This window comes from Ambystoma mexicanum, chromosome 12, assembly GCF_040938575.1.
Source record: "Ambystoma mexicanum isolate Mex_15411 chromosome 12, UKY_AmexF1_1, whole genome shotgun sequence".
In the NCBI taxonomy this organism is placed as follows: domain Eukaryota; kingdom Metazoa; phylum Chordata; class Amphibia; order Caudata; family Ambystomatidae; genus Ambystoma; species Ambystoma mexicanum.
Genome location: NC_090936.1, coordinates 678,897,350 through 678,921,384, shown reverse-complemented (window position 1 = coordinate 678,921,384; position 24,035 = coordinate 678,897,350). Strand labels below are relative to the sequence as shown.

Here is a 24,035-nt window from a genome sequence, read left to right as displayed (position 1 = left end):
GGCTACCAATGAGAGTGTAGAAATTGGGAAAGATGGGATTTCTTTGAAGAGATTTTTGTCCAATCACATGTTAGGGGTGGATTAGAATAAAGTGTCTGGGCGTGTTTTAACCATTGCAAAAATGTATATAAGATGTCAACTGAAGTGGTTTGTTGGGACTTGGGTTAGTTTGGTTCAACACCAACATATAACCGCTCCCCGGATAATTGTACAATAAACTTGCTTTACATACAAAGCGTACATTCGTTCAAGTGGTGGGCCTGCTTGGGTTAAGGCGATTAAGGGGCCCGCCCTAACACCTCCTTACAGGGCAGCATGAAAGCATTCAGCAGAAGTCAGTGTACTGCAGGATTTTAATGTCAACCACTGCAGCATGCCAGGAATAGGCAGGCATTCACGAATTGAGAAGCATTGCTCCTGGACGGAACACATGGGCTTTACAACACCCATGTGAAGAGAAGAGTTGCTTACCAGTAAATAAAACTAAATAGAGAGCAACCCCTTTCAGATAGGGAGCTCAGATGCCAGATACAAAGTAGGAGTGGAGTAATCTGTTCCTGAGAGGCAGAAGATGGGAGGCAAAGGGAAAGGGAAGGAATCATGCACACTCAATTCTACAAAGGAAATGGCAGGCAGAGTACTTGCTGCCTTTCAGGAACAGAATGTTGTATCCATGTCTATCTTTTCTTCAAGTATGTGGCTCGGACAGGAAGAGAGATCCAAAAGGATTTCCCTTTCATGCAAGGGTCGGGTAGAAACTTGTTTGGATGAATGCTCTACAGAGAGGAAGCAGCAATCCAAAGTACTGTGGGTCCTTACACGAATCTGAAAGCCCAGAGTACATACAAATACTTGGCTGGCCAAGTTGGTTTTGCAATAACATATTTATTGTAATCTTTTAGCTGCAAACTAGTATATACAAGTGGGTAGAATAAATACCTATTAAATACACTGGTTTTGGAAATTATATTTGCACAATTGTAATCACTATTCGCTGACACAAAAAAGCAGCCAGAAACGTTGCTAAAATAGAATATCACACACACACGCACACAAAAGATGAGCTAACCACTTTATCTTACTAGTCCACAATTGATAGAAATTCCTTCCTTGGCCCGTTCTCCAGTGGCTCCTGTGCGCTTTAATCTCTCAGATCCTGCAAGATCAACGAAATGAAACTTGGCAGTAAGGGTTTCAAACTCGCTCATCTGACCAGACTCTGATATTATTCGGTTATCCGTTTCATTTTCCTGTATAAAACAAAAACAACCCAAAGTTAAAATTGTTTTAGGTTAAAAAAAGTGATGTGTTCATTATCTGCAGCCCTCGGGATATAGTTGAGAAAGCAGACCACACAAAAAATTGAATATTGCTCTCTGTGATCATGCACACTCATTTCAAAACCTACTAACAGCAAACCTGGAGGGTAGAAAGGGGACATCAAATGGAAAAGATAAAACACATTTTTGGCAACATCTACTTCCTTAAGGACTGCCACTTCACCAGCACATTCAGATTCCAATGTTATTTGGGCGCACACTCTGCACTGGAAGAGGGGGCGAGAAAGTGTGCTGCTTGTGTATTTCCAGGTTTTGATAATCAAAAAGATGTATTTGAATAGTGATGTGGTGCGTAAACATTCAAGCCAGGTCAAATACCTTCTCCAAGAACAGGATGACCCTTCTTAAAATGTCTGTGTATCAAATTTGTGACCACAAAGCCATTAACTTCTGACTAGGTTGAATCATACCAATCAGAAGCGGAGGCTGTGCAGCTTAATGAGGCACATGAGCGCTTTTAAGTCAATCACAGTGCTGAAATGTTCTGTGCACTGTGACTGGCTAGGATGTCCTGTGCTTTAACCAATTAAGTGGTCAGTACTCACTGGACATGTTAATTGCCATAATGCAAGGCATTCCAATCAAACACAAGCCATCTCGCTCCTGCTCTCCAAATGTGAAAATAATGAAGCAGAGCTACCAGAATTCTGCTTGGCAGGCATAGAGATTTCTTGGTGCAGAATCCACCAATTTTGCCTCCGCCCTTGGAATTTCTATTACTTCGAATCGAAACTGGCAACGATATAAGATACTACGCAATCTGTTAGGTTACACATTTTTTCTACTGCACCACATCACCATAGTGATCTTGGAGGGCCATGGCTTGGCAGGAAGTTGGTGTATTGTGACCTCACCCCGGGTATCCAGACCTATGCTAATCATGAGAAAAGTAACAAGTAACCGAGTACTGTGATACTAAAATGTAAACTGGGAGTGGTGGTGACATGAAAATAAAAAACAAGATCAAAGACCACGTGGGTTGCAAATGGAATTCAAATGCTTAGGGGACATTGGACCATAATACAGGTTACATTTACCATTGATATTTAATGCAAAAGAATATAGGCTTCTCATTGGATTAAATTCCTAATTCATGGGAATGATGTGCAAAATCGACAGCCTAACAGATTTAAAAGTACATAATAATGCAATGTTGACTTGTAACTCACAAAAGCTTGAAAATTACTTCTGATACTGCATGGTTTGAAAAGTATAACCATATGTGGAAGGATCAAAAAGGGTATTTTCGATCAGCCCCACACGACTACTGAAAATGGCAGTGATCCAATCAAAGGTAAAACGGGCACAGTCCGACAGGCAAACATCCTTTGTATCTTTCGGTAGAACAGCCCGGGGGCGGGGGGGTTCTTCTTCAGCAAGGGTGTGAGCCGATACAAAAACAATAGTACGGTGGTACAAAAATAAAGTAAAACCAAGGTTCCATTAAAATAGGCACTATAAAAAAATCAATCAATGCACACACAACCAATTAATAACACTAAAGACCTACCCTGTAAGAGAAAGACAGAATTCAGACTTTCGATATGAAAGGACACTCTGGGTTGAGAAGCAGGAATCGTCAAGCCAAAGGATTTCAGCAGCAAGGTCACTGTTCAGGAATATTACTTTAAAAAGCCAAGAATGTGGGCTTAAAAGTCACTTTGGTTCCTTAAGATGCACTAGAAGGACAGGGCCTCTAAACATTCCTTCTGTATTTTGTCTTTGGGGTTCAACAGCATCAAATTGGGCTTCAAGGCGCTTCACTGCAATCGGGGGACAATTGAATTGGGAAATCCTAATGGCAAGTTGGTGTCAAGTCTAATTGAGGGGCTGGATCCTGTTGGATCAAGTCGGCATTCAAGAAGGTAGAGTCCGTGGCTTCCAACAATTCCATGGTTGAGTGCAGCATTAAGTCGGCATTCGAAACAGCAAGTCCAACATTTTAAAGGAGGCTGAGTCAGTGTTCCAGTCGAGCAATGGGACAAGTCAGCATCTTGATGGCTGGAGGAGCAGGTCCTGTAGTGGCTCAAAAAAAATGTTGAGGCAGTAAAACAGGGTTCTATCTGCTTCTGAACAACTGGGTTGCTGTGAGACCCAGTCCAGGGTCACCAGGGACAGGATGGGGACAAGATGGGGACAAGGTTCCAAACTTCCAATCCAGAAAGTTGGTGTGCCACCTACAGGGGTTTCTTCACCTCCAGTGAGCAAGATCCCGGTTCCAATGCACAGACAGCAGAGTGGGTTTTGTAAAAGCAGTGTCACCCCTACTGTTTTCTGGGGATGTAAGGGAGCAGAGCGTTCCTCTGCCATGGAGCTCTTTGTTGTCACCTCTATGGCAAATTACTTTGGAACAGACGGTATCCCCAACAGAGTGCCAGAAACATTCTTCTTGTTCCTCTGAGAATCCAGAGAGGAGTCAACTAAGGATAGGATGTGCTGCCCTTTTACATGTAGATTGCAACAATGGGTTGGTCCAAAGCAAGCTTGTTGTCAGGCGTCCAAACCAGGCTGCTGTGACAAGTGTCCCTTGGCTTCCGACATCATAACCAGAGTACTTTGTCTGCAAAAGGTGGAGGGAGCAGGAAGTTGTAGAGCAAGCTAGCAGAAACAAAGATGGTGTGTAACCCCTCTCCTGGCCTACCGTCTCATTAAGGCTACTCTAACTCCATCCCTTTACCATTTCTTCTGACTTCAAAAAGGACCCTAGCGATTAGCACCCAGATGGGAGTGTAGTTTTATATCATGTGAGAACTGCCCTTGAAGCACTGGTTCCCAGGGACCTTTCCCTGGGAGGGTTCTTGTGCTCTGGGAGGAAGATGTTGGCCTTCCTCAGGGAGATCAAAGAGGCAGCTTCCCAGCCATGTATCAAATGGATGTTGTGTAGAAAGCCAGGGCTTACCTTAATGTGCCACAAAGCCGACTAGGACATGGCCGACCTTATCTTACACATGATCTTGACTTCATTGCCATTACAGAAACTTGGCTTCACTCTGCTCCGGAACCACTCCGGTCTCTAGCTATCCCTATAGGTTGTACGATCATTAGAATCAATCGCAATACCAGTCAGACCAAAGGAGGTGGCACTGCCTTCATTCACAAAAATTCTATTAACCTCCGTATCTCCACTGTACAACAAATCACGTCAGCTGAAATACTTAGTCAAATTAGCTTTTGCCCTTAGTCAGACCATCACATTCCATCTTATCTACAGACCACCTGGTTCTATCTCTATATTTGCCAAAGACCTATTTCACATTCTGGCCGGAAATACCAAAACTAAATCTCAAATCATCGTGCTAGGCGACTTCAATTTGGGTCTTCGAGACCCCAACAATGACTCAGCCCACGACATCAATAACTTGCTTTCCAACCTATGCTTTACGCAACATATCGATGAGCCAACACACTCCAAGGGCAGAATCCTTCACTGGATTTCTGGCCTTAACTGCGAAATCAATGTTGATTCCAATCAACCCTGTGCTTGGACAGACCAACACCTAATCACCTTTAGCCTCCCTACCAAAATTATCCATACCACACCTGACATCGCACCTGCTACCTACACTAGCAACAAGAGAGGCATAACCTGTGAAAAACTACTCCCGCTTATCCTCCCAGCCCTCAATGAACATGCCTCCGCGAGCACTGATCCAACCGTCTTGGTAGACATGTTTAATCAGACTTTACTAAAAGCTCTAGACCTCATCGCACCTATGAAATTGAGAAAACCTAAACCACATGCTCACCTCAACTCTTGGTTTACACCTCAGTTGAGAGTCCTACGCAAACAAAAACGGAACCTTGAAGTGCGCCTGAAAGGTAATCCTACCGAAATTAACAAAGTGAGCCTAGCTCTAGCCACACTGAACTAGAAAGAGGCTATACTTCAGGCGAAAAAAGACCCTTGTAACAAGCGCATTGAACAAGCCAAACCAAACACCAAAGAGTTATTCAAAATACTAAAAGAACTGGAATCCCTGGTATCCCCTCCCGACACTTGCACTAAAGATAGCTCCTGGTGTGCAAATATTCAAAAGGAGCTCCTTGGAAAACTAGCTTGCAGATCGACCCACAAGACAAATCTTATCAGACCAGAACTAATACCAACCTCTACCCCCAGAAACCATTTAGCTTCTCACCCCTCACTATGACTGAAATAGAGAATATTATCAAAAATCTTAAACCTTCTAACTGCCAAGGTGACTAATGTCCTGCCCCTATTATCAAGGAGGCTTCCCATAATCTAGCACCCTTCATTACCGCATTAATAAACTATTCTTTCAGCAATGGGGTCGTCCCTGATAACTTAAAGGACGCCTGGGTAATCCTGCTTCTTAAAAAACCCTCATTGGATGCAAACATACCAACTAACTACAGGCCCATCACTACAGTGCCATTCTTGCTAAAAATCCTGGATCGAGCTGCCTATCTGCAGATCCAAGATTATTTGGAAACCAACACATTTTTGGAACTTAGACAATCAGTGTTCCGTCCGCGTCATAGAACCGAAGCCGCCCTAACTGATCTCAAAACACAGATTGAGGACATACATTAAAGATAAGGGTAAACTTGCCCTTCTACTCCTACTTGATTTATCTGCGGCGTTCAACCTAGTTAAGCACCAAATCCTTTGCTGACACCTCAAACTTACTGCCCACTTCTCTAACAAAGCTACAACCTGGACCAGTTCATTCCTGGATAACAGGTCTATGAGGGTCTTCTCCCCTTCAACAGCCGCTGAACCCTCAACTGTCACATGTGGGGTACCACAAGGATTGTGCGTTTCCCCTACACTCTATAATGTGTTTACAAAGGCACTTTTCAATCTCCTGGATTATCTGGGTGTCACCTACACCAACTATGCGGACGACACCGAGATACTCATACCCATTACTGGTGATCATAAAGCTGACACACTTGCTGTTACATCCATCTAGCAAGTCATACAAGCATGGATGGTGCAACATGAACTCTGTCTGAATGATGAAAAGACAGAGCTTCTCATCTTAGGCACCCATCAATGACTGAACAAACTTGATGCCACGTTTAAGTCCTTTGTCATTGATGGCAATATCATTGAAGTTACTAAGGACACTAAAACCCTAGGCATTTATATCGATTCCACCCTCTCCCTCTCTAGGCAAACCAACACAGTATCTTCTGCTGCAGCGTATACCTGCAAGCTCATTACACCCTGCCGCCCTTTCCTATCACCAGATAAATGTACCACTCTAGCCAGGACTCTGGTAATGTCTAAAATCGACTATTGAAATGCCCTCTATCTTGGTACTAACCAAGGCAACCTTAACAAGCTAAAGATTATTCAAAACAATGCTATTAGAGTTGCACTAAACATCCCCAGAAACCATCACATCTCTGACACCAGACAGAGCCTCCGCTGGCTATCAGTAACACAAAGAGTATCTCTAAAAACTCTGGCAGTAACTCGTAAATGCCTCGCCAATCAAGCACCTAGCTACCTGGCCAATAGATTTACCATCCACACCTCTAACAGGCCCCTCAGAAGCGCCCAGTCTAACTGACTCTCTATACCCCACTTTAACCTTCAGAGATCAGAGGGGATAAGTTTCCCAGTCTTGGCGGCAAAACTTTGGAACTCACTACCTAACCCTCTCAGAGCGGAACCCTCCTTCCCAGCGTTCAAAAGGCAGGCCAAAACTTGGCTATCTGCCCAAGACCACCCCTTGAGTCAGACCGCTCGCCAACCACCCTTATGCTCAGGCCTAATTAAAAAAAAAATGTTAATTACATTTCTTTATTGGTTTTGAACAATATAACAAACCATGATCATTATCATAGTAGTATTTTAACATTCAACAACAAAAGTACGCATTCCCGCCCCCAACCCAAGACCACGGTCAACTTAGTCCTTTCATATCGAACCGGATTGATGGCTAGGACAGTCAGAGCCATCCGAGGTATCTTCCAAAGTGCTAGGATGAAGCAATGGCACTTAACGCCACCCAGAGGTGCAGTTCCTCACTGGAGTCCAGCCTTTGTTCTTGGATTGCAGTTTCCCATGCACCCGTCTCCGCCGTTATCCATTTCTTAAGGTCCCCCCCACCACTGCGCCTCGATCGGGGCTCTAGGGCTCTTCCATCCCATGGCTATGCGTCTTTTCGCAGTTATGTAGATCAAGTCTGTTTAGGGGCTTATTTTGTTGTTTCGTTTGCTTCTACCCAAAATGCAGGCCGCAGGGTTATGCACTTCGAGTTCAACGTCTGCATTTGCCACCCTTTCCTGTACTTGTGTCCAAAATGTGCGTATCTCTGGGCAGCTCCAGAACATATGAGTCATTCCCGCCTTGGGCTTGTTGCATTTGGAGCATGCCTGGATCTCAGCTCCCTTAAATTTAGATATGGCCTCCGGTGTTAGATAAGCCCTGTTGGTGATGTACAGTTGTATGAGCTGTAAGCGGGCATTTCTAGAGATTTTTTTTGTGGTAGTGGGTTATTTTCTCCCATTCCTCACCCTCGAAGTCTCGCCCAAGTTCGATTTCCCACTTTTCTTTGCTCTTGAGCTCGTTCCTTGTTGTGCTTTACATTAGGGCTTCGTAAAGTCGCGAGGTTTCATGGCCTCCTTCGGCAGTGTTTAACAGTGTTTCTATGACCTCATTTTCCGTTGCTAGGGTGGTAGCCACTGGCCATCTGCCCTTCATGGCCTGTATTACTGCTCTGTGGAGCAAGAATTGTCCAGCAGGTATCCCTGTGGTCTCCGTGAGGTTGGAGAAAGGTATGATCTCTTGGTCCTGAACCAGGTCTCCTAGGGCAGCCACTCCGCAGGGTTCCCACTGGGCACGCGTTTCTAGTAGGCCCCAAGGATGATTGGCCATAATTGCTGCAATGGGGATTTGCGGTGAATAGGGATCTGCTGACCCCACTGTTCTACAAGCTCTTTTCCAGAGCTAAATTCCAAGCTTGGCCAAGTATGGGTAGCACCTCGGGGTTCCATTCCCGACCCAGAGTAGATCCCTGAGAAGCAGGTTGGGTAAGGCTGGTTGGAGGAGTCTGGTGTCTGTGGTGGTCTCGTCGGCCATCCATCGCATCACGTGCCTTAGCTGGCTTGCGAGGTAGTACAGTTCGAAGTTGGGAACTTTCATTCCTCCCCTTTCATAGGGTCTTTGGAGTGTCTCTAGTGCCACCCTGTGCCTGCCTCCCTGCCTGCCAGAGGAACCGTCTACATAGTTTATTAATATTTCTGAAGAAAGAGGGGGGCTGTTGAATGGGACGTTTGTGAAATTGTGTAATAGGCGGGGGAGTGCAACCATTTTGAGGAGACCTGCTCTCCCAGCCATCGAGAGTGGCAGCTTACCCCAGAAATCCATGGATTTTTCCAGGGTGTCTTTTGCTCTTAGCGTGTTGAGCATATGTTCCGTGTATGGATTTCGGTGTATGGTGATTCCCAGGTATCTAAAGGAAGTCACTTGCCATTTTAGGTCTAGGAGGGGTAGGGATCTAAGGTCTTCCCTATACAGTGCAGCTAGTGGGTAGAGGCAGGACTTATCCTTGTTAATTTGGATTCCTGTGTATTTATAGAATCCATCTAGGGTCTCTAGAATGTAGGGCAAGAGGTGTTCGGGGTTGTGTAGATATAATAGGGTATCGTCTGCATACATGGAGACGAGATGGGTCACTCCATCGATCACAATGCCCCCATCTCCGTATTCCTGTCTAAGGTATGCGGCCACGGGTTCGGTGGCGATGATATATAACATCGGAGAGAGCGGGAATCCCTGACGGGTGCCTCTATGGAGGGACCATTTGTCAGAGAATTTCTTGTTTGTTCGTACCCTAGTGGTTGGGTTGGTGTAAACTAGCTGGGTCCATTTCAAGAAGGCCGGTCCAATCCCCATTTTTGCCATAGTTGCATACAGCCATTCCCATCGCACTGAATCGAAGGCCTTGGTGGCGTCCAATGAATCGACCGCATATTTCTGGGGCCTCTGTTCTGTACTGTATATGATATGGTGCAACCTGCGCAGGTTCTCGGTTATGGAGCGCCCGGGCACATATCCCGTTTGGTCCTGGTGGACCAGATAAGGGATTACCCTTCTCAGTCTATTCGCTAGCAGGGAGGTTAGGATCTTACTATCAACGTTTAACATGGAGAGAGGCCTGTAGGAGCCGCAGTCCGTTCCGTCCTTCCCGGGTTTCAGGAGGGGAATAATTACAGCTTCCCTCATGGAGTCAGGGAGGGTGCTGCACTCATAAGCTTCGTTAAACACCTGCGCCAGCAATGGGGCCAGGGTCTCCTCATATGACTTGTAAAACTCCCCGGGGAGGCCATCAGTGACATGGGATTTTCCAGATGGAAGAGATCTAATGATTACCTTAACCTCATCTGGGGTTATGGGCTCGTCTAGGGTTTCGGTCATTTGTGAGTCCAGCCTGGGAAGGTCGATGCTGTCTACGACATCTTCAATGCCGGTGTCGGTTATGGGCGGGGTCTTGGAGTACAGTTTGCAATAAAAATCGGAGAACACCGAGTTGATTTCTATTTGGGTGTGCACGGAGGAGCCATCTGGCTTGCGTATTAGGCAAATGGGTGTCCTGGGGATCTCCCTTTTGTATAGCCAGGCTAGGAGTTTACCAGGTTTATCACCTAGGGCATGAGTTCTCTCAGTGTGTTTGGTGTAGCTCATCCTTCCCAGGGTTTCCCAATGTGTTAAACAGGTTTGTTTTAGGTCGGTTATTTTCTGTAGGTGTTCTGGGGATGAGTCTATCCTGCCCTCCAATTCACCCAGCTCCCTCTCAAGAGTGTTCAAGAGAGGATATGATAGATCTTTGGGCCCCTCCTATAGCTGCAATTATCTCACCCCTCATGACCACCTTGTATGCCTCCCATGCGGTGCCAATGTATTTAACACTATTCAAATTTCTTTCCCAGTAATCATCAGATCTGTCTGCTATGTGTTCCCGGAAGGCCGTGTCAAGAAGGGCTTCGGCCCTGAGTCTCCAGGTGGGGGCAGGGGGTCTGGGCGGGGATACTTCCCAGGTGGCCAGCAGTGGGGAATGGTCATACAGCCCCCTGGGCAGGTACTGGGCATCGCCAAACATTGCTTGTTGCTCTTGGCTTACGAAAAGATAGTCCAGCCTAGTGTGGACAGCGTGTGGAGGGGAGTAAAACGAGAATTCTCGCTTGTCTGGGTGTTGTTCTCTCCACAAGTCTCAGAGTTGTAGCTGCTGTGACAGCTTGGATAGTATTTTGGCTGGTGGAGAAGGGCGGGTATGTTTATTATCTGACCTGTCCTTCAGGGGGTCTAGGGTGCAATTATGGTCGCCTCCCCATATCATGATGTTGTCTCTGTAAGAGCTGAGTCGTGAGTATAGGGAATGGAAGAAATGTGTTGCGTCGTGGTTAGGTGCGTAGGTGCTTATTAGGCATATCTCGCTGCCTTTGATTGTGCCGCACACTAATGCCAGCCTACCCTCATTGTCTGTTTTAGAGCTTACTAATCTGAAGGGGACAGAAGGGTCTATTCAAATCAGGACTCCTCTGGCATAAGAGGAGTAGGAGGATCCTATCAGAGTACCTCGCCATGTCTTGGCCAATGGATTTAATTTGTCCGCAGTTAGATGCGTTTCTTGGAGCAGGACTTTGCTTCTTTTGATGTTGGCGAGGATGCAGCGTTGCTTCACGAAACTATTCATGCCTCCGACGTTCCACGTCATGGTTTTTTTATCGAATCAGCCATGGGAATCAGAGGGTCCTATGTCTGTATCTGGCTTGCCTAGAGGTCCCGCGAATAATGGGTGGCATGTGGAGTTTATTCTAGGTGGTTTTCGGATATAGATCCAGACTATGGTGCCTTCGTCCCATATCATTTGCTTCGGTAACTGCAAACTTATCCGGCGTAGGGACAGTGTTTCATCCATGCTGTCTGCAATGGTCGTTAGTGGTCTTGGTGTTTCCCCCTTCCGGCACCTAACTTCCGTGCCAACTCCCGTCCCCCCCCCCCCATAACTTTGAACACCCCAAACATAAAACGTGTCGAGCGAGGTCTCCCTCATTATGACAGCCCCGTTTCCGCTCCTTTAGACTGTGCATCGGTCGCCTGGTGCCCTACGGGTGGGTATCTATGTACCCCTAAAAAGAAAGAGCTTCAGGGGGTAGAAGAGTGTTTGTCTCGGGAGTCTCACTGTGAGGAATCAAGCCAGCTGCGTTGTGTTTAGCCATCACTTAGTGGGTCCCCTGAGGGTCATTAGGCCAGGGTGTAGCTGTTGAGGGGTGAGGCTCAGCGTGGTTATCACCTCTTCACTTCGATATCAGGGATCTGTTCACTGTCCATCCAGTCCTGAGCTTCTGTCGGGGTATCGAAAAGGTAGGTTTTATTGTTGCGTATCACCTTCAACCTGGAGGGGTATAGGAGCATGTAGTGCAGCCCGGCAGACTTCAATCTGGCTTTGGTGTACAGGAATTGTGCCCTCTTCATTTGAACCTGGAAAGTGTAGTCCGGGTAGATGGATATTTTGGCTGAGTTTTTTCAGATTTGGCCTCCAGATCGCAAGTAGGCCAGGATGGTTTCGCGGTCCCTGTAATTAAGTACCTTTGCTATCACTGGTCTGGGCGGGGTACCGGGGGGAGGTTTTTTGGTGAGGGATCGATGGGCTCTTTCTATCGTGAAACCCTGGGAGAGTTTCTCTGCACCTGTAGTAGGAGGGTTTCAACATAGTTCGTGGGGTCTGATCCCTCAATGCCCTCCGGCAAGCCCAGGAGCCGGATGTTGTTCCGGCGTGCTCGCCCATCTGCCTCCTCGGCCCTGTCCTCCAGGTTTTTCACTCTTTGCTGAAGTGCATCTACATCTTTGAGGAGCACAGTTTTGGCTTCTATGTTTTCGGGAACCTGGGCTTCCAGTGTATCGGTCCAGTTGGCCAAGGAACGGACTTGGCGCAGGAGGCCCAGGTCTATGGCCACTGCGTCAATTTTGTGTTCCACGGTCGTTTGGAACAGTTTAATGGCTTCGAGGATCTGAGTGTTGCTTGGTTCGGTTGTTAACCCTGGAGGGTGGGGCAGTTCTTCAGCGATTGTCGCATTCATGGTTTCAGACGCTGTGGCCCCCCCCCCTGCCGTGAAGGTGTCAATGGTGGTCTGGCGTTGCTTAGCCCTTGCCCCTTTAGCGGACATATCGACTGGTCCGCTGGCGCTTCTCTGTCCCTGGCGCGGGCTTGGGGTGGCCAGGGTGTGGTGAGGCTGTGAGGCCATGCGTTTTCCTGTGCCAACATTAATGGTTGAGCTGTTTCCCTCAGCTCCCATTTCGACCGGGCTGCACAGAGGACAGCGGTATGGGCTCGTGGTATGCTGTGGGCTGCTCCAGTGGTATCAGTACAGATGGGTAGCTCATGTGCAGGGGCCGGGCCGTGTCACCGGAAAGTGTCTCCAGGGGCCACAGAGGGATGACAAGGTGTAGTGGCTTGCACGTAACACCAAGTCTATGCTATGTCTTTGCAGGGCGCATTGTACAGGAGGTCGCCGTGCGTGTGTTGGGCGTGGAGAGGGGGGAGGCTCGCGTGGACCTGCGGTATCTGCCGGTACGCCGCTGGTGGGCTTGTTTCCCCCGCGCTCACCTCGTAGATATTGCGACGCCTGGGCTCACGAATCCAAGTCGCAGCAACGGCTCCGGGGGTTGCTCTCGCATCAGGCTGGGCTCCACGTCCCGGGTGCTCCTCCTCGTGTTCGCGCACCCAGCTGCTCGAGTGCTTCGCTGGTCCCCACTCCGGTCTGGCTGGGCCCCCCTGTGTAGCGCGGGTGTCCTCTCCGCTCCGGCGGCTTAGGCGCTGTGGCTGGGGTGCAGCCCTAGTGTTTGGGCTGCTGCATCGATTGGTGTGAGGGAGCCGCCATTTTGGCTTCGATCCGCGGGATCGAGTCACACGGCCTGCAAGGCAAGGCAGGTCGCTTGGGACCACGGGAATCAGCCCGCAGGTGAAGGAGGGTATCAGCCTTCAGTGAGGAGGTTTGCAGGCTTCAGGGGTCTGTAAATAGTACCTAAATGCAGCTTATGATGGTCGCATCTATCGGAGCGCACGGAGCAAACATCCTCTTCACATGGCGGTTAGCCACGCCCCCTCCATACTCAGGCCTAATTAATGATTACTTTCTGTTGTACATATGTAACTTTGATGTCCATATAACGGTGAAATTGTATCTAACTTGTAATAACTCCATCTCCTGTATGTTATCTGCAAATCTGTACTACGATATCTGTGTTAAGTGATGCGCCCAGATGCTCGTGGGCCAGGTGCGCTATATAAATAAATAAAATACAAATACAAAATGGTTTGAACCAGATTTCCAAAGGATTGTAAAAGCCACTTCTACCTGTTGTAAGTTTGTGCTCCAGCAGCTGTCGGGAATGCATGCAGCCTTTGAACCTGTCCTGCTGCCACTGTAGGGCAGTTGCTCTAGCTGTCAGGGAACTGGCAGAGCAAAGTGTAACGAATGCATGGTGGCAATAGTAAGACAGACAAGTGACCACAGTTCAAGGGTGTTTATTGAACTTTTGCAAGGGTGTGACAAAAGCCCATATAAACCTAAATCTACAGATGGGAGCAAGCTACAACCATCATATAATGATAATACAGTCCTTGGGGAGTCTTGGCAAAAATAACAAATGTCTACTAAAAAACCTATTGCCAATCCTTACCACTAAGTTACAAAATAACGTGGGGTAATGTTCATGAAAAAAGAAAGAAGTGTTCACAAAATAATATGTCAGAGTGCTCGGGCCATTGGCCTCCCTTCCCCACTTTTTCAGTAGGGGCAAGACGGGTCCCTCGAACAAAGCACACCCTCTGGTTTCTGCGGCACAAGGATACAGTTCCATTTTCCCAGTTCAGGACCTTCTGTGTCCAAGTCTCTTTACTTCTCGCAAGTCTCTTGACGCAGAGGGCCTGCTGTAGCAGAAACAACACATGAATGTTCTCTTCAATATTCAACTTGGGTGTTCCCCCTGGATCCCCCTCTGCCGGGCTCAGATCCATTTCCAACAACTTCAATTAGTCTCCCACAGCCGGATTCTGACCAATTTGGATTTACTTTAAACTATCAAAGACTTTCGAATGTGCACAGGGTTTAGCTTGACCCGTTGCATGACAATATTTCTCTCAAACTCAGCATCAGTTGGATACCTAACAAAGACTTTCGAATGAGCACCCATGCGGAGCCGGACCACTGTGTATGGTATCTTTTCTTGGTTTCCCAAAGTTCAGTTACAAAGTTCAACTATTCCTTTTGGCTTTCAATTGTATTTGCGTCGCTTATCCCCAACGCTTCACACACTGTCCTCTTTATACAATGTTGCCGTTTGCAATCTTGGTTCAAAACACAAGCTGGCTTGTTATCAGTCTCTATGGCTCGCCGGCTATGCTTTCTTTTTGGATGCCGCTTTGTTGTAGGACCCAAGGACAGTGCCTCAGCGGCAATCTCTCCTCCCTGCCTTGGTTATCGACGTGGGAGAGACCTGGGTACTTCCGACACACCGTGCAGTTTTGATCAGCCTTAGTTCCTGGTCTTTGGTTTCTTACTTTACAAGGTTCATTAAATGAACGGTCTTTATAGGTCAAGGCTGCTTCCCTCCTTGCAACCCTCTCCTGTCTCGCCGTCTTTCTCCTTGTATTAAACTGCCATCTTGGAACTGCTGTTTTCTCTGTCAGAGTGTGCTTTTGTGCTCTGCCTTTTATCTGTGTGGGGAAGTGTGATGCAAGTAAGGTGTGTGTGTAATGAGCCGTAATTGCCTGTCCATGGTGTTGGGACATGTCAGGTGTACAGTTCTGGTGTTAGTCCGTTGTCGCTCACTGTGAACTGTCCGTGAGAAAGTGTGTCGGGCAAGGGAAGGGGGGTTTCAGTTCCTAGGTATCTTACCTAGTAGGATGGGGAAAAGCTGTTACAAGGAAGGGGATACCATGTCTCACCCTCCGGTGTCCCACTTCCACTCCCGAAGACCCCCTCATCCAGGTGATCCTCGCGCACTGCTCCACCCCCAGGAACTGGATCCAAAAGTGACGGCCGTGTCCTGGCCACCTGGATCACAGATCCCCGGGGACTAGCGAGTGGATTTCGCTATATAATATATATAACACTACTTAATGGTTATACAATGATCACCAATGGGGTGATGTCACAATAAATCTCTTTAATCACACGGAGTAATGATAGGAAAAATGATGCAGCATAGAATAATACTTTGGTGTGGGTTCAATCAAAATGCTATGTCATTACTCTTTCCCCCTGCGCACTACTCAATCCCCCCCAATATGCGATATAAAGAGATGGAAGGAGAGAAAACAGGTTTCAGGAATACAGAATTCAATAAAATAGTATAAATCCCAATTTCCCCCCAGCAAACACAGAGAGAGAAACAGGAATGATTGCAAACTTGTCAAAATGGTTTTGAATGTGGCTTTGAAAGGAATGGTAAAACACTGAAAATTGATTCAATTCACTAAACTGGTTTCAATACTAGTGAGAACCGCTTTGTATGGTTTCAGATAAACACTAGCAATGATTGAGTAACTAGCAAATTGAAAACTTAATTCTGAGGTTGGATGCAATGAACATCTATTTCACACATGATAGATTTGAGCCAAACGAAAAATTTGCAGCAAACTTTTCCGCATGTGTTAAGCGCGATTGCGGAAAAACTATATGTTAGCTTCAATTAGACACTTAAATTTCGTTTCTAGCATAAACAGTGAAGAAGTTATGAAGGTTTTTGTGGAGGTTGTTTTTTTTCTGAAAGAGTCAAAATAGCAAAACAAGGATGCGCTTTTTACAATCACAAACAAGGTTTCTTTACACTAGGAGAGACTATGAAGATGCAAACTACACAACAGCGCAGCCACCAGCCCAGGATATCACTGGTTGGTTTGGCCTGCCGAAACGCTTGCCTTTCTTCAGAAAATATATCAGCGCAAAGATGATTTTAGCACTACTATTACCAAGGACTATGGGGTAAGAGAAAGAGTTCAGGCAAGACAAAATATTCTAACAATGCAGTTCTGGATGCAAGAGAATGGGTTTGGAAAGGATTACTTATGGCTAATGCATATGCTAGTGACAATCCTATGCTAAGGATACTCACTACCAATGTTTGGAATGGACCCATCAGGGATCTGGTCAGGGTCAGTGCTGCAATCAGCAAGGCACTCTGGACACCGCAAGGTGGGACTGGACTGGATCTGATGGGCTCTGGTTCTGGTTCGCAGCTCCCTGGTCACAGCTCGGCTCTACTGGGTTGGATCTCTGGATTCTGGCAATAATTCTTAGCAAGAAAGCAGCAACAGCACGGCCAGGCTGTTCTCTTGTTCCCCTTAGAGGTCTGGGGTAAAATCTGGTTTCTGGATTTTTAAAGGCCAAGCTGAGAAGGGTTCGGCTTTGGAAATGGGACTTTCTGCTTTCAAAGTTCTGGAGTCTTGAATATGGATTTCTCTTGCTAAGTGCTCCGCCAGCAATCGGTTGGTGGGTGAATGTGTGTGTCTAGGTCCTAAACTGTCTCTATGTATTTTCTAAAGGGGTGGGTATGCTAAATTCTACTAGGCACACCCCTAGGTATTCTATTGGTTAGTGTCTTTCCTCTCCCTTGATTTGAGAAGAAAACAGAGTGTCATCATGACGATGTGTTTTATGATCCAGGGAAAACCACCCCTCCGTTTCTGCACATGAAATCTACTTTTCATACAAGACATGTTTAGAATTTTACAAACTTGAGACCAATAGCATATCCATATTACAGATTTTGTGGAGCAAGTATTCATCCAAGCCCTGTCGCGGTGAGAGCTTGGGTCTAGATTTGGCAATTTTTTGCACACTTGGTCTGGTACCCAATGTCAGATTTGTCCACAATTTTACACAAATGGGAGCATGATATCTGGGCATAATCATATGAGGTTTCATGTTTCTGGTATCAATACAATTACTACAAAACCACAATTTCTGCAGTCATGTCCCTGAACATCGCACAGAGTTCTGAAGACTTTTAAAACGTGATCAAAAATTTCACATTAACAATACTGTAAACTTAAAATTTTTACAAATTCGCACAGTCCTTTGTCCTTTTCAAAAATATACTTTTCTGTGCTTTAAGAATAAACAAAACTGTCTATTCCCGCCCCCAAAGTTTCTGGTGGCTCAAGATCAATCCCCACGTCTTTCCTCTGGCAGGGGCTTCTGTTGACACTTGCATCTGCATATCTTTTCAATTAAGGAAGTCCTTTGTCTCTCCCAGGAGCAGCAGCTCAAATCCCCCTCCCTTCTTCATTAACACCTGAATGTGAGTTCCTGGGCCAGAGAGCAGAAGGGAGGTGGCTTTTGTTGGGGCAAGCTGTGGAATTTGCGTTGTAGTTCTTTGGCTGGCATCGGTTACTTTAAAAATCACTTTGTTTAAAATCTTTCTTTGATTAAAATAAACTTATAATTTTAAAAACAGGCAAACAGAACTCTAATTCCAGTCGTTTAAAACAGAGATTAAATTGTTGCAACCTATATTACTTTTGATGGCAAGTCACTTAATTCCAGCCATTTGATTTTAACTGCACAAGTTTAAACTTCTAATGCAATTAAATGACAAATTTCATACAGGCGGCCGGTGGTACTGCACCCATATTTGACAGATTTTCACAGAAAAGCACACTTTTCAATATGGGTATTCTTATGATGGATTCTGCTTTTCCTGACATTGTGTGCTTTTATTGATTCTTTAAATGAAGTGATGGGTAACACCCAGCAAGGATGTTGGATATTTTCTGATGTTTTGAATCATTATTTTGTAATTTCAGCAATCAATCAAAAAAGGATTTCAGAGCACTTCTGGGTTTCCTTGCAATAAAGCACTGCCTTTCATGTAGTTTCCATTTTCATTCTGTGGGCAGCCCAGTGACAGATTTCAGCAGTGTGGTCTCCTGTTCCACCACTGACATTGGCAGCCATGTTTTCTGGTTTAGCGCGCATATGGCTTTTTGTGGCCATTTTGCTGGTTCTGGTGCCACCAGCACACAGGGATGTCGCAGGGCAGAGCCTAGTGGGTAGGTACATCCCACATCAACATTTCTTGCACAAGGAGGGAATCTGGAACTTTGAAAGAGTTGTTCCCCGGTGGATGACTACGAGGCCTTTTTAGAAAGGGAGGCAGTAACCCTGGAAACAGTAGTTTCCAATACCCATGCATCTGAAGTAATACCCCGTCGTTCTTGCAGATGCTGTGAGAGTCTGCCTCCCATCAGGGGTTTTGTGGACTAAGGCTTCAGAGAGGTTTTGAGGCGGCTGATGCAGCGGCTGAGGGTAAAGCAGCCATTGTCTGTGTGGTCTTAGCACCTCTTCCCCGTACACCATGGGGGAATCTTCTTTGACATCTTTAATTCGACAGTCCTCTTCCAGCTGAGGAGTAATAGCAAAAGGACCTGCCCCTCCAAGCTGTTCCAGTGGAGCAAGTTTTGGCTGTCTGATTGCAGTTTGACTGCTGCTTTGGAGGTCTGCAGTTTCTCCAGGCTCTCGCCAGCATTGCTACCAAATAAATGGAAGCCGTCAAAGGGCATGTTAAGAAGTCTGGATTGCACATCCGGAGCAAATCCAGACTCTCAAACAGGCAAATATGTGCATTAGAGTGCTAGCCGCCCTAGCTCTGCTGATACTGTCAGCAGAGTCAAGACCAGTCTGAAGGGATTTGCACATTGCATCCTTCCCATCCTTAACAATATTTAGGAAACAGTCTTTCTTCCCCTTCGGGGATATGTTCAGCCATCATTGATATGCATTCCCATAGGGTAAATGTGAATTTAACTAGTGCACACGTGGCATTTGCCAACTTAAGGGCCATACTCCCTGCAGAGAAGACATTGCTTGCCATAGCATCATAGCGTTTGTCATCCCTTTGAGAGGGGAGGGGGGGAAATTGTTGGTTATGCATGCTGTTCAGATGTGGATGTGGCAGCCTGTACTACCAAACTTTCTGGAGTTGGATGTTTACTTAGGTAACAGGGGTCACTGCTTGAAGCTCTATTTGCTTTTTAATTTTTTATTTAGTGCTGGAATTAATTCCGGCGTCTCCCAGTTGGCATTGACCCACCTTTGTAAGGCTATGTGCAGGGACGTCAATTGGGGGTCGCCAGAAGTTGCAAGAGCAACCTCTGTCGTCTCCCCAGTGACACTTGGCATAATTCTGCGCCCTCTGGCCCTGGACTGAAGCCTGCGCTTTTTGAAAAAAAATAGTTTGTTGATTCAACAAACTATTTGAAAAAACGAGCAAGCTCCAGATTGCCTGACGCCACCCAGGCCTGGGCAGCGGAAGCAGCATGGTGGGGTGCCTTCATTTATGTTACTTTATGTTTTGAGCTATGGTTGCTTAGTAACCATAGCTCGTCTGGGGCTGAGGCAGGGCAGAACAGAGCTCTGAGGGCAGCGGCCAACAACACCAAGGCACGTGGGATTCCTCTCTGGGCTGAGCAGACCCACTTTGGCCTGCCTCTGCGACCAGAAGACATGCCTCTGTTCTCTGAGGATGACAGCCCAAGCAACCTGCCAGTGGCTCCTGTTCGACGAGACCTGAGGCAAAAGAAAAGCAAAGGTAAGTGCAAAGAACTGAAGACATCTGCATTTTTCGGCAACAAAGCCTCCCGTTTGTTTCCAGGTTGCTCTGAGCACTTGGCATGGCTCACCGCGCACTGGGCATAATTGAAGCTGGCACTACTGTACTAATTGGGTATAATGTACTATGGCAACAGTGTGCTCACAAAGGATAATGTAATCTGCGCCTACCGTGCTAAGTGGGCATAATGCAATAACTGGATGTAATGGAATCTACCACAGTTCATGTAGCTGGGTATAGTGAAGTTGTAAATGTGCTATCTGGGAATATTGGGATCTAGCACGAATGCGCTAGCTAAGTAACAGAATCGGGCAATTTTATGAATGGCAATGATGGAATCTGGCCTTACTGTGTTAATTGGCCATAATAAAATCTGCCACTGCAGTGGTAACTGTGTTTAATGGAATCTGGCACTACTATATTCACTGGGGTTAATGGAATATGACCCTACAAGTATTATTTGCAGCATCCACATTACTGATGGCTCCCCGATGGTACCGAAGGCCCTCTCATTTGTAGCTTCCTGATGCCATTGCCAGGCATTAGGATGCTGTCTTGGACTGTTTGCTCGCAGAGCCTTAATGTTCTTATTATCACATGGAACACAAGCATGTTGGCATTTAAGCAACACACCAATAATAATGGCAGTGCACCTGCTTAATGAACAGCACCCTGAGAAACCGAGCAGCGCTTTAAGAATATTGATAGCCCTTTGCAGTATTTCAGCAGCATTCTAATGCCACCTCATATTACGGGAGTGGACCTCCCTGATAATACCGCCAGCTCTTGGGCACATCAGGAAACAGTGCAGCATCTTGAGTTGGGTTGTGGTGCACTGTGTTAATGTTGAGAATCGTATTGGGAAGAAGTATGATGGACATGGCACACAATATCATAATTGGGTGCATCCTGTTTTATCAGAAATCGCTGATTTAAATTAGTTACCATGGTGTTGTATCAGCGCGCAATGAGGTTGGTGGGTAGTTATCAGTCAGTTTATCAACTTGTGAGGTAGATCTGGGTCATACTGGCTACTCTGTCGTTTTGGGCAGCTGTGAGTCATATGGAAAACCGCTGGGTCATGCTAGGAAGTGATGTCATGTTTGAGGAGCTCATGAAATGGGATGCAACAATCCCACTCGTATTTCCTAGCGCATGACTTCTGCTGCTGTTATAATTAATGATATAGACATTTTATAATTCATGGCATAGTATTTTAATCAGGTGTTATTCATCCCGCTGGCACAAGATTTATGACTGTCAATGGCCATTTGCAAGGAAACAAAACGTTTTTTCAGGAGCTCAAACCATTGGATAGGCCTCATACGAAGCAGGCAAGGCCTCAAGCAATGCTGAGGTTTTACATCTGTGTACCCAGTTCTGGGGCCTCTCCTTAAAATTTCTCTAGTCCGACCAAGCCAGCCGTGAGCCTGTGACCTCAAGGCCAGCAAGCGCAAGACACCCAAACTGGCCTCGCTCCGCGCACCATTTAACTATGCATGGATGGCAAATGGTAAACACTGCCCCCTCCTCCACCCACACACTCCGACAGAGGGAGTGGATGGTCCATGAAAGACGCTACTAATTAAAAAATGTATTCTTGATTCCTCCCACTTCTAGGCCCATGCATCTTTGTATTTACATTTGAATGCAACATTGAGCCAAAGCAATGTAGATGCCAATGCCATGCAACACCCTGCAGATGTATTTCAATCGTGTAATGGCCATCACTGCATTTAATGATACTCAATGTACTGAGCTCGGAAAAATTAAGGGCTGAGGCTCACCCTTGCAAGATTCAAACCGGTATCCTGCAGGTTAAATACAAATGTCTGAGAAGAGTACTTAGCTTATTTAGCTATCTAACAGTAATGCCATGCAAGGCAGCAGTAATACCGAACTGATAGCACCCTTTTTTACGAAGGCATAAGCAACATGAATACCGCCTTAAAACAGTCAATTAAATATGCATGTATCACTTGCCAGCAGATTTCCGAATTGCCGGTCAGCTTTAGTTTACCCGATTGAGTCCAGTCACGGCTCTTCTCCTAGAATGCACGGTTTACGTAATATTTTGCATGAGTACAGAAATGAAATCAAAGAAATCGAAATCTGTAAAGTAAAGTGAACAAGTTCTTAAGGTTCATCATAACCGAGCAATAGTGAACAAATGCACGGTGGGGGTGGTCGCATTATACACCGACACTACTGTCCCAATTTTGACACGAAAATAATGAAAAACAGGGAAATAACCGTTGCATTTTTGGCTGGGCAAATGTCTGCAACTATATTTGCCTGTCTCCGTCACTCCCTCTTTCTGCCCCCGAGGTGTTTCTTTCCCTCTGGCCCACCTGTCTTGCTCTTCCTCTTCCTCTCCCTTTCCCTTTCCCTTTCTTTCACACCCTCTCACTTGATTTGTCACCCTCTCTGCTCCTTTCAGTCTATGCGACTCCCCATTTCTGCTCCCCCAGTCGTCCTTGCTCTCTCGCTCACATTTCTTGCTTTCCCTCCGTCCGTCCGTCTCTCTCTCCCTCCCTCCCTTTCTCTTATCCTCTCCCTCTCTCGCCCAGCTGTCTTGCTCTCTCTATTCCTCTAACTCTTTCCTTCTTTCTCTCGCAGCAGATTACTTGCATTCGCAGCCTCTCCCCACTCTCTCATCTTCACAGTGTTTTTAACTCCATCTTTCTGCTGCTCAATCTTTTTTTTTCTCTCGTCCTTTCTCTTTGACCCACCTCTCTCCTCCTCGCCCACTAACTTGATCTCTCCCCCCGACTCCCTCTTTCTGCCATCCCTTCCCCTGCCCAGTCTTTTTCTATCACCACTTTCTCTCTGGCTCTCACTTCATGGCAGGATGGTATGAGCTAGCATAATTTGAAATAAGACCCAAAACTTGCGTGGCCCAGTTTAGGCCTTTCTGTTCCTCTCCTTTGTCACTCTTTCTACTTTCTCTGTCACACAGCCCAGACCAGGTCTTTATGTCTCACTCCTCTGCCACTCTACCTTCTCTTCACGCACCTGGGATCAGGCCTTGATGTCCCCTCTTGTCTTTCACTCTATATACCTTCCCAACAAACACACCTCAGACAAGGCCTTAAATTTGCCCCACCTCTGTCACTTCATTTACTTTCTCCATCAAACATGCATTACATCCTTCGCTTCCAATCCTCTCCCTACTTGTCCTTGCCATTGAGCATGGATCAGTCTTTCTTTCCCATCAGCAATTTCTTACTCTCCTGCCCATCACACACACACACACGCGAATATGACCGGTGTTACCTTTTTGACACAGACCACCCTCACCACCCGTCATACTAAATATTGGCACTCCATCACATACACAAAAGCTACAACATAGTGTAAAATATGTTCCGCAGAGGCACTTCCTGAAAATGAACGATACATATGGCGATCCATTCTTGTATGAAATGTATATCATTTTACAATGATATAGTGACCATATTTTGCTTACTGTACTTAGAAACAATGCTATGTGATACCACTTCCCGTTTTGTCATGGGGTGAAAGGTTGTGCTGCATCGCTTCCGGTGATGTCACTTCGTGGGGTGGGGTCAAATGACATCACTTCCTGTGATGTCATCCGAGGTCAAGGGTTGTGTGATGTCACTTTCGCTATCCCTGGCATTTTTGGTGAAATGACGTCCCTACAAGAAGGGGAAGAATAGGGTCATCCTCAGGTCCCTGATCTAAAATATCTAAGATCATCCTGCTCAAAAAGTGGTGCAGGTCTACTCCATTACAGATATTCTATGACTCTAGACATTAGTTGTCTGGTCCAAGGGATCTGGGCTTCCAAAATCAATTTCGGGAGAAGTGTCTATCCCACTAGCAGTTTGCAGAGCTTCGTGTAGATCTTTTATCCCCGAGTCCTCTGATATCAGAGCCTCTGGAACACCTTGTGTCTCATATTGCAATCCAAAAGGATGTGCTTCATCAGAAGATGACCAATTCCCCTCATAAATTGAAGGAAATGACTTTAAAAAAGTCTATTCTTGGTACTGGAGCAAAACAGTCTTGTTTTTTCAAACTCCGAGGATTTTGTCAAATGCGTCGACAATGGCGTTGAAGTCTTCGTCGCCGTC

At 46.2% G+C, this 24,035-nt stretch overlaps 1 protein-coding gene across 8 annotated transcripts in view; it reads right to left on the bottom strand.

Moving 5' to 3' along the window:
• The window catches only part of KIF21A (kinesin family member 21A), a 2,335,619-nt gene that overhangs the window by 1,810,135 nt on the left and 501,449 nt on the right, over positions 1-24,035 (bottom strand). For all 8 annotated transcript variants that reach the window (XM_069629214.1, XM_069629217.1, XM_069629219.1 and 5 more), the window contains exon 6: positions 1,083-1,250. In XM_069629214.1, coding sequence (XP_069485315.1) covers positions 1,083-1,250 — 168 coding nt within the window. The remainder of the gene's footprint in view (positions 1-1,082; positions 1,251-24,035) is intronic.